We start from the raw sequence: 10,000 nt of genomic DNA on the forward strand, positions 1-10,000 counted from the left end.
CCATTTCCCGTACACAAAATAAATAGCTAGGATAAGACGCTACTATTTTTAAGTGCCAGGATGTACAACATACGCTAAGTTTTTTAGAGAGGTGTGGGGGGGTAAGGGGGAGGCAATGTATGCGAAGGACTGTACCTGTTACCTGGTGTACCTGTTACCTGGTGTACCTGTTACCTGGTGTACCTGGTACCTGGTGTACCTGGTACCTGGTGTACCTGTTACCTGGTGTACCTGTTACCTGGTGTACCTGTTACCTGGTGTACCTGGTACCCAGGGCGAGGTGAACGGTTTTCTGGCGCCGTCCGTCTTTTCCCAGAGTCAGCCGGCGTCTTCACACCGGTAGCACAAACCTTCACGCCTCTCCTTGTGTTCCTCCCTTCCTCCTTCCCCTCCTCCTCCTCCTCCTCCTCCTCCTCCTCCTCCTCCTCCTCCTCCTGCTCCTCATCCTCCCCCTCCTCCTCCTCCGCCTCCTCCTCCTCCTCCTCCTCCTCCTCCTCCTCCTCCTCCTCCCCCCCCTCCTCCTCCTCCTCCTGCTCCTCATCCTCCCCCCTCCTCCTCCTCCGCCTCCTCTTCCTCCTCCTCCTCCTCCTCCTCCTCCTCCTTCCCCTCCTCCTCCTCCTGCTCCTTCCCTCCCGTCTCTCTGAGCTCTAGAACGGATGAGGAGGATCACGCTCGTCACTGTGGGGCTTTCGGAGAGTGAGACAAACGGACGCCTTGAGACAGTTTAACTTTATTTCCGCTTGTTGTAACTGATACGGCATTAACAAAATGCCAGCCCACGGCTGAGGGGGGGGGGGGGGGGACTCCCACGGCCCGCGCAGCCAAGAGAGCAGCACCCCCTCCCTGACAGAGGATTAGCCCTCAACCCCCCAAACATGGGAAAGCTGCTTACACGAGGACCCCCCCCCTCACCCCCTCCCCCCAGAGTCCCTCACCGCGCCACTCGCCCCGGCCTCGTAAGGTGTCGCCAGAAACGCCCGGAAACACGGCGCGTTAAGGCTTTCATACGCGGCTTTGATTGGTTTTCTGGCAAGCGCGAGCGACTGCGGATGAAGTCGACGGCGACGCCCCGCCTCCGCGCGCCCAAATCGGGTTGGAGATGGATGCGATGCGCGTTTGATGTGACTCTCCGTGTTTACCCTCCTCGCTGTTTCTCTCCGAGGGGCAGAGGGGAGTCACCGTGAAGTGGCAGGTTAAGACGTTAGCGACGTTAGCGTTCGCTAAAGCACTTTAGCTGCTGTGGCGCTGCCGCGCGTGGAGCTGGGGTGATAGTGTGGAGTGCGGTTTGGCTGGTCTCAGCGTGTGTTTGTGTCTGTGTTCCCAGTTCTAGAAGTTTCTTTCAGGCGGAGAGAGGGTTGTAGTTTGGACTGAAGCCTTATCCAACTGTTTTTCTCTCTTTCTCTCCAGCTGTGATTGCTACTGCGCTGTGTGACGCAGCGGTGTTATAATGTTATATTCAGGGAGCCTTTCAGAGGGAGAGAGTTTTGACATGAGATGCTTGTCTTGTCCTGTGGTTTGCGGACCTTATCTTCACACTCTGATATGTTTTCTATACAGTCTCCAGTGGGGAGGTTTTTCCATCTTTTTCTTGCCTTTCTTACGCCCTAAGATTTGATTAAGATAAACTTGTATTAGCATGTGACATTAAAAAAAGGGATCCGTTTCAATGTATATTGAAACTTCAGGGATGACTTGGTATGAGAAGAAAAAGTATTCCGTGGCAAACAGAGTGCTTAGAATTGTTGAAGCACATAATCGCTGAATGGAAAGCTGGGCTAGAAAGTCGTTTTACCAGCTGAACATTGAATCCTCAATTAAAATGTGTCACAAAACTAGTTTGAATTGGGACTTGAGCTGGTTTAACGTCTGGCCGTCGACCTATTCTGACACGACGGAAAACTCACGGAAGGTAAAGAGGTGGAACGCTTCCGGAAGGCCAAGGAAACGGGAATGTTTCTCCTGTGTCTTCATCTGTTGGGGTCGCAGTTTACCATCTTTTCTCAAATTCATGGTTCACCTGAAATGTTACCTTTCCTGTTTTACTATTTTACTATCTACTATCTTGTGATGAGATGGTTTGATCCAAAATGCTGTTTTTGAAGAAAGAGAGCAGAGAAGACCGGAGGAGAGCACGATTTTGAAACTAAACAACCAAAATAACCCGTCCCCTGTAGCAGTTGGTACAGTCCTGATCTGTCCATCACACATCCAGGTGGACACTCCCACTTGTGATGTCATTAGAGGGGCGATTCTGAAATAGATCGCAATGGCCACTATTTTAACACCACAAGTGGTAGTAAAAAAAGTGTCCATTGTGATTAAAATCCATATATTTCAAAGGAAAAAATAAATTATTGTTAACATTAACTGTGTAGAACCATCATTTATGCATACATGAGGGTAGTGAGGGTCGATTTTGATAATGGTGTCCCTTGAATGTGCAGGTTGGGCGAGCTCCACCATCACCCCCCGTCCTGTGAAGGTTTACACAGTGTGACTTCGTATGGTGCAGAGTGCGCTGCTGCGGGCATTAGCCTGATCACCGGTGTTGATCTGCTGCATAAGAGTGACGATCAGGACGGCTGAGTCACCCCGCGAGGCGGTCCAGGTCCCTCTAAACACCTGGTGAACCGGGCCTCCCTCCGTCACTGTGTACTTTAGGGCTGCTCCCCGGTCTAATTGAGGTGCAGGCGTCAGTGCTGCACTGCTATCTTGATACGTGGGTCTTATTAATGACCCGGGTAAGCAGGGTTCAACCCGTCACCTGGATTAGGCCGTGATCCAACAGGGATCTCTGCCACGGACAGGCACCGGGAAGATTTGCTCTTTGACGAAGGTGTTGGAGGTTTCGCTCGCAGCCAAACTGTACCTCGACGCTCTCGTATTCAAGCGGTGTTTTGAACGTGTTCAGTGCGTCCATTCAGGGGCCTCACCTTTGTGAGGTTGTGCAGGTGGATTCCCTGCGCTGTTGACTCATTGTTAGAACAATATGGACACTAGAGCCGCGACACCCTTATCTAGGGTTTTATTGTTCTGTTAGAGTCTACGATGGCTTTTTATGACTAAGGACTCCTGCTGGCAAGGGTCTAGTGTGCGAAGTTGTTTGAGAAATAGGTTTGAATAAATATCGGCCCCCGATCCGTGATAAAACATACTTCTGTCGCCGTTTGTCTGAGGGTTCCGACAAACGGCGGAGAATGGACTGGTAGACTGGCTGGTGACTGCTCCCACTGAACGCCGATAAAGAGCCTCATTCCGATTGATGGCGGTGCGGCGGAACCTTGATACAGGTGTGTGCCCGGCCCCCCCTTCAATAAGCAGCCAGGGAATCATGGCCGCCTCAGAAACGAGCGGATCCATTCAGAGGAGCCCAGAGCTGATTGGATAACCTCTACACTGGTGTGTTTCAATGGGGAGTGGGGCTGACTTTTTGGCAGACGCTTGAAAAACGCTTTCATGTGCTTTGTGGAAGGAGAGCGAATGCCGTGCCTTTGTGCGCACACAGTCACGTTTTTGTGTTCCATATTCATATTTAAAATTCACATCACCTCCGGGGGCTCCTTTCTTCTCCCCTCCTCCTTCAACAAACACTAAAGCACAAGAACGTCTCCTCCCTTTCTGTTCTCAAGAAAGAAGATCAACTTATTGAAGCACAGTGTGCTTTAGCCCCTGAATGGCGCCTTCTGAGTGTAGCGAGTCCTTTGTGCGCGGCCTTCCTTCACACACTGCCACGCCGCGCTCCATAAAGCCTGTCTTAACCCTTTCACACATCCTCTCCCCGTCATTATCTTCCCGGCCACGGCCTTCTCCTTCTATATCCGTCTCTCCCCAGGACCCGGTTCTCTTCACCGGGACCGTGAGGACCAATCTGGACCCTTTCAGCCGCCACACAGACAAGGACCTGTGGAATGCCCTCCAAGAGGTACTCCAGCCCGGCTCTGAATGATTCCCCTTCGCCCGCCCGGGGGGGATCCCTCTGTCACGCAGCACAATGCCCGCCTTTCAGCCTGCGTGCTCGCCACAAGTCATGGGGGGGGAATCCCATTAGTTGCCGTGGGGCCCCAGCTCGATGTGTGGCGTAGAGCTGGGAGCCGTTGAGAAAGTTGCCGGTGGGTGCGAGGTGGGTTTCGGCGGGGGGGAGGGCGGTCGAGGGCCAACTTGTAGCGAGGGAGTCCCCTCTCTGTCCCCACAGAGAGAGGGGTCCCGGTGCCCGGGCCTCAATGGGGTTGGTGGCCTGGATTAGAGCGGGGGGGGGGGCGGCCCGGAGGAAGTGAGTGGCCCGGGTCATCAGCGGGCCTGGCCCCGGCATTGTGCCGCGCGGTTAATGGTTGTGTTTGGATGGCTCTTTAAAGACCTCCCTGTGGGACGCCTTTATCCAGAGGTAATGAAGGGCTGATGGGGGGACTCTGCTCTGTCTCAGCCCTCTCTCTCTGTCTCTCTCTTTCTGTCTTGTTCTCTCGTTCTCTTGTTCGCTCTCTATGTCTCTCTCTCTCTCTCTCTCTCTCTCTCTCTCTCTCTCTCTCTCTGTCTCTCTCTCTCTCTCTCTCTCTCTCTCTCTCTCTCTCTCTCTCTCTCTCTCTCTCTCTCTCTCTCGTTCCCTCTCCCTCGTTCCCTCTCTCTCTCATTCCCTCCCTCTCTCTCCCTCCCCCTCCCTCCCCCTCTCAGGTGCAGATGAAGGGCGTGGTGGAGGAGCTGCCCTGTAAGCTGGAGACGATGCTGGCCGAGTCGGGCTCCAACTTCAGCGTGGGTCAGAAGCAGCTGGTGTGTCTCGCCCGCGCCGTCCTGCGGAAGAACCGCATCCTGGTGATCGACGAGGCCACGGCCAACGTGGACCCCAGGTCTGACTCCGACCCCGCCTTCGGGCTGAGCCTATGAGGTCATCTTTGAGATGTGCATTCACATTCGGGGCGGTCAGCAGACGCTTTCATCCAAAGCAACCTCAATGCTCAGGCTCTCAGGAGTAAACCTGGGCTAAACGCACTCTGCACTTTATAGACTGCACCAACACTCTATGGGAAGTTGCAATAGCACAAGATCTTTTTATCTTTTACTGTTTTAAAAGATTGTATGTGTCATTGTCTTTTATGTACTGTAGTTACTGTGTGTGTATTGCCTTATTTTAACCTGTTTGGCACCAAGACAAATTCCAATCAACTGTGTTGACATGGCAATAAAGTATCTATCTATCTAACCTACAATGGTTCGTACGCACATTCACACACCGACAGCGGAGTCGACCAAGCAGGCCAACAGCCAGCTCATCAGGAGCAGTCAGGGTGAGGGGTCTCGCTCAGGGACACCTCAACACTCAGCTAGGAGGGGATCAAACTAGCAACCTTCCGGAAACAAGTTCACCCGCTCTACCTCCTGAGCTAAGCCGAAAATATGTAATGGTGATTTAATGGGTGCAGTAAAAAAAAGTGATTAAAGAAGGTGGACTTTCATTATCTTTTAAAGTCTGTCGCAAGTCCTGTCACTCAGTGGGCTCTCAGAGTTTAAGTAAACATAACTAACACAACATATGATACATGACTACTATGCTGTAGTGGTCGACACACCACAGCCCATTCATATATACTGTTGATCTGTCTTCTGTTGCTCTTCTTGCCGGATCACCTCTGTGTCGCCACAGCATCAACCTGACAGAGGATTAGACATTGTTTAGAGTCAGCCTCAAATCCCTGCCTAAGGGCCTATAGGCAGAGGGTCTTGTTGCCATTAAGGTGTTGTGTTCCCCTGTCGCCCTCAGAACCGACAGCCTCATCCAGGAGACGATCCGGGAGAAGTTTGACGATTGCACCGTCCTGACCATCGCTCACAGGCTCAACACCATCATCCACTGTGACAGGATACTAGTGAGTAAGACACCATCACCACTGACAGGATACTAGTGAGTAAGACGCCATCACCACTGACAGGATACTAGTGAGTAAGACGCCATCAACCACTGACAGATACTAGTGAGTAAGACACCATCACCACTATGACAGGACACCAGTGAGTAAGACACCATCAACCACTGTGACAGGATACTAGTGAGTAAGACACCATCACCACTGACAGATACTAGTGAGTAAGACACCATCACCACTGACAGATACTAGTGAGTAAGACGCCATCACCACTGACAGATACTAGTGAGTAAGACACCATCACCACTGACAGATACTAGTGAGTAAGACACCATCACCACTGTGGCAGGATACTAGTGAGTAAGACACCATCACCTCTGACAGATACTAGTGAGTAAGACACCATCACCACTGTGACAGGATACTAGTGAGTAAGACACCATCACCTCTGACAGATACTAGTGAGTAAGACACCATCACCTCTGACAGATACTAGTGAGTAAGACACCATCACCACTGTGACAGGATATTAGTGAGTAAGACACTATCACCTCTGACAGGATACTAGTGAGTAAGACACCTCACCTCTGACAGATACTAGTGAGTAAGACACCATCACCACTGTGACAGGATACTAGTGAGTAAGACACCATCACCACTGACAGATACTAGTGAGTAAGACACCATCACCACTGTGAAAGGATACTAGTGAGTAAGACACCATCACCACTGACAGATACTAGTGAGTAAGACACCATCATCCACTGACAGGATACTGGTGAGTATCCTGTCATCCCCTGTGTCAGAATAGTGAGTAGGGCCTCACTAGTCTTCTACTACCAGGGTATTATCCTAACTCCATAGATTATTATCAATGGGTGCCATAATTGACACACGGAATTGTAGCACTGCAAGCAAACATTTACGTGAGACGAATCAGTACATTTTGTAGTGGAAACCAAACAAATCTTCAGCCCATGAGAGCCAGCAGGCGGTCTTAACGCTCTACTCACCGAGCACTTAACTCAGTAACTAGTTTCCTGATTGTTTACCCCCGTCCGTCCGTCCCACCCGTGTCACCCTGTCCGCCGGCCCCTCCCCGCTGTCGCCTACAGAGGTGCCAATTGGTGCCGATTTTGGCAGCCCTTCTCCGCGGTCCACAAGGGCCGAGCGTGACCTCGCGGCCATTTGGTCAGCGCGGCGCCGGAGCGAGAGCCTCCAATATGGCCCAGCAGGTGCGGCTCCACACCTGTGCCCGTGTTAAACGCTCCCAGATTGTCAAGCTGCGCTGGAGGCCTCACCTGGCCCATCTCTGCTCCGTCGTTCCAAAGTGTTTTAATTGAATGCCGTCGTTTTCCCAATTAGAAACTTCCCAGCTTGGTGTCTCGGCCCCCCCGACCCCAAAGAACTAACAAAACCACGGTGAATTAAGGCTGTGGCAGCTGTGGAATTTGCCTTTTCACGCCGGCAAGTTGCTATAATGAGTTGCTGCGTTGTTGTTTCTAAGTGTTTTTCTCTCTTACAAAGCACGGTGCTCCCCTCCACCTCGTCTTTATCTGTTTACATTTGTCAGCTCGGTAATGGTAGTCCTTTACCTCGCACTCCTGGAGCCGGCGCTATTCTTCGCGCGGGGTTTACACGGCGCGATGACGGAGAGGTGCTAGTCATTCTCTCCAGTGTGTGTGTGTGTGTGTGTGTGTGTGTGTGTGTGTGTGTGTGTGTGTGTGTGTGTGTGTGTGTGTTCGGGGCTGTGATTGTGGGCTTGACTGAGGACCACCTTTGAGCCAAGGGCGAAACGCCTGGATGAACGCGTGGATAAAGGACAGATCCACGTCTGTCAGCGTCAGCCGGCTCTCCTCCGCGCACGACCCGCGTCCAACACCCATCCCCCCCCCCCCAATGCCCTCCCTGTGTTTGTCGCCGGGTGACTCACCTCAAATGGAAGGTTGCTGAGGGTGGCCACCCTCGGCCATCTCCCTGCTTTGCTCAGCAGCCTCCAAGAGAGGTTAATTCCGCCCAGGGGTAAAGTATACGGGCGACGCCCAGCTCCCGGCACTCCGCTCTGATTGCAGGTCCTGGAAGCCGGCAGGATCCGGGAGTTTGACGAGCCCCACGTGCTGCTGCAGGACCGCCACGGCGTGCTCTACCAGATGGTGGAGCAGACCGGGCCCGTGGAGGCCGCCTCCCTGCACCACACCGCCTCACAGGTACCCGGCCGCAGACACACACCACTTCACCCCCCTGGTGGCCCGTGCGCGCGTGTGCGTTTGTGTGCGTGTGTGTGTGTGTGTGGGTCGGTTAGCGTGCCGCGGCGCACCGCTAACCCAAACTTCTCCCTGTAACTGCGTGGCGCCTCGCCCGCGTGCAGAAGGAGAGTTGGGGAACAGTGGAACGCTCACACGAGACCCACAATGCATTGCAGTCTGGTGATTGCCTTGGTGAAGATGCCCCTTTGTAGATTTTCATCCGTTGATGCTATCGCCGCGGCCCTTAGTATAATCTCTTCTTGTCCCCCCCCCAAAGAAATGTAATTTCTAGATCATTTTAGAGATGATTCCAGAAAAGCGGCTTTCATTGCGCGTGTGTCTATTTAGAAATATCTGCTTTAACTTCATCGTGATTCAGGGTAACTTTCTATGGGGGATTACTGCATTGGAGAGATTTTTTTTCTCTCTGTGAAATTCATTTGTGATGTATTTTCCCCTTCACACACTCGGCAGATAAGAGGCGGGCCGGTCTTTGTTCAATTCCATTCTGTATGTGCATCTGTCTGGGAGCACAGATACCATTGCATTGCAACTTCAAACAGGCCTTTGTGAAATAGGAAGAAAAGTAGGCATCATTTCATTTTCTCTGTCCCTCGCACAAATTTATCTGTGGAAGTGTATCTGCTCAGCCAGAGAGTGAAATGGGTAAAATAGTGATTTCCAAAGCCGCAGCCCCGCTGTGGTATTATTTGGTATCGTCTGTGCGTCTCACACTGGCGGATTGCTCCTGACATTGTCCCTGCCCTTATGTTTCCTTTTCTCTATTTGGTACCGCGCTCTCCTCGGATCAGATTACCGCAGCATCCATAGCTGTCGAGCGCCACTTATTAAATACTGAGTGGGTCTGCGGAGTGAGTCTGAAGTTTCTTTAGTTGTCAGTCAAGGTGGAAAATACAATAAATTATCTGATAACAACCTCTGGCGCCATTGTGCCTCCTGAAAGATGAATCCTTGAGTTTGCAGCATAATCTAAAAGTGAGGCACACCCGTTATTTTTTAGTTCTTTATACCTATCTCGCCCTATTTCCACCGGGTTTGGGACTAATATAATAGTTTATCACCGGCGCTTTGTGGGAAACGCACTCGTGATGCGTTCTGTGTTTCTCTCCTAAACATCTATCAGCACGGCCCATCGCGGCGGAGATTAGGGTACATTTCCCCCGCCGTTATCTCCCTTGCGAAATCTTGTCTCAGTTGTTCCAACGGTAAATAAATCGACTCTATCCCTCGCTCCCGGCGTCCTCCCAAATCCTCCGTCTGACATCATGTGTCAGGACGGATCCCGGGCGCTCCGACTGCGGTGTTACTGTGTGTGATCCCTGACACTCCAACCCCTAATACCCCCTTCCAGGTTTACATGAACAAAAGCCGTCCCTGTCTGTCTGAGAGACTGAGGGACGGTGAGGAGCAGGCTGCCAGGGGGACCAGAGTCAGCTACGAGACATCTCTCTGACAGCGGGGTGAGGGCTGTGGGGCTGTGGCCCCCGTGCTGCTGCTGCTGTTGCTGCTGCTGCTGGGACTTTGCATTCAATCAGTGGGGACCGGTCTGTCCGTCCTGTTGTTAGGAACACGGAGCCACACGTTGTGTAGCCGTAAGCAGAAGAGAGACAGGGTCTCCCCGTGCTGGTTTCACAGTCGTCGGCAGTATATGACTTATTACGGCTATTTATTGATTCTAATCGACTGTTTATGTGTGTGTGCTATTCTCTCGGGTGGCGTCAATCCTTCAAGGACACTGGAAAGGGGTTGATGCATTCTGTGTGTGTGCGTTTAGAGAGTGTGTGTGTGTGTGTGTGTGTGTGTGTGTGTGAGTGTGTGTGTGTGTCTGCATGTTTTTAGAGAGTGTGTGTGTGTTTGCGTGTTTGGTGTGTGTGTGTGTGT

General features: G+C 52.0%; 1 protein-coding gene across 2 annotated transcripts in view; it reads left to right on the forward strand.

Moving 5' to 3' along the window:
- LOC115533068 (multidrug resistance-associated protein 4) overlaps window positions 1-9,974 on the forward strand; it is a 53,340-nt gene extending 43,366 nt beyond the window's left edge. For both annotated transcript variants that reach the window (XM_030343266.1, XM_030343265.1), the window contains 5 exons: window positions 3,833-3,922; window positions 4,666-4,838; window positions 5,750-5,855; window positions 7,925-8,059; window positions 9,471-9,974. In XM_030343266.1, coding sequence (XP_030199126.1) covers window positions 3,833-3,922; window positions 4,666-4,838; window positions 5,750-5,855; window positions 7,925-8,059; window positions 9,471-9,572 — 606 coding nt within the window. In that variant the 3' untranslated portion in view covers window positions 9,573-9,974. The remainder of the gene's footprint in view (window positions 1-3,832; window positions 3,923-4,665; window positions 4,839-5,749; window positions 5,856-7,924; window positions 8,060-9,470) is intronic.
- Window positions 9,975-10,000: the final 26 nt, after the last annotated feature.

Source organism: Gadus morhua, chromosome 20 (genome assembly GCF_902167405.1).
Source record: "Gadus morhua chromosome 20, gadMor3.0, whole genome shotgun sequence".
In the NCBI taxonomy this organism is placed as follows: Eukaryota; Metazoa; Chordata; class Actinopteri; order Gadiformes; family Gadidae; genus Gadus; species Gadus morhua.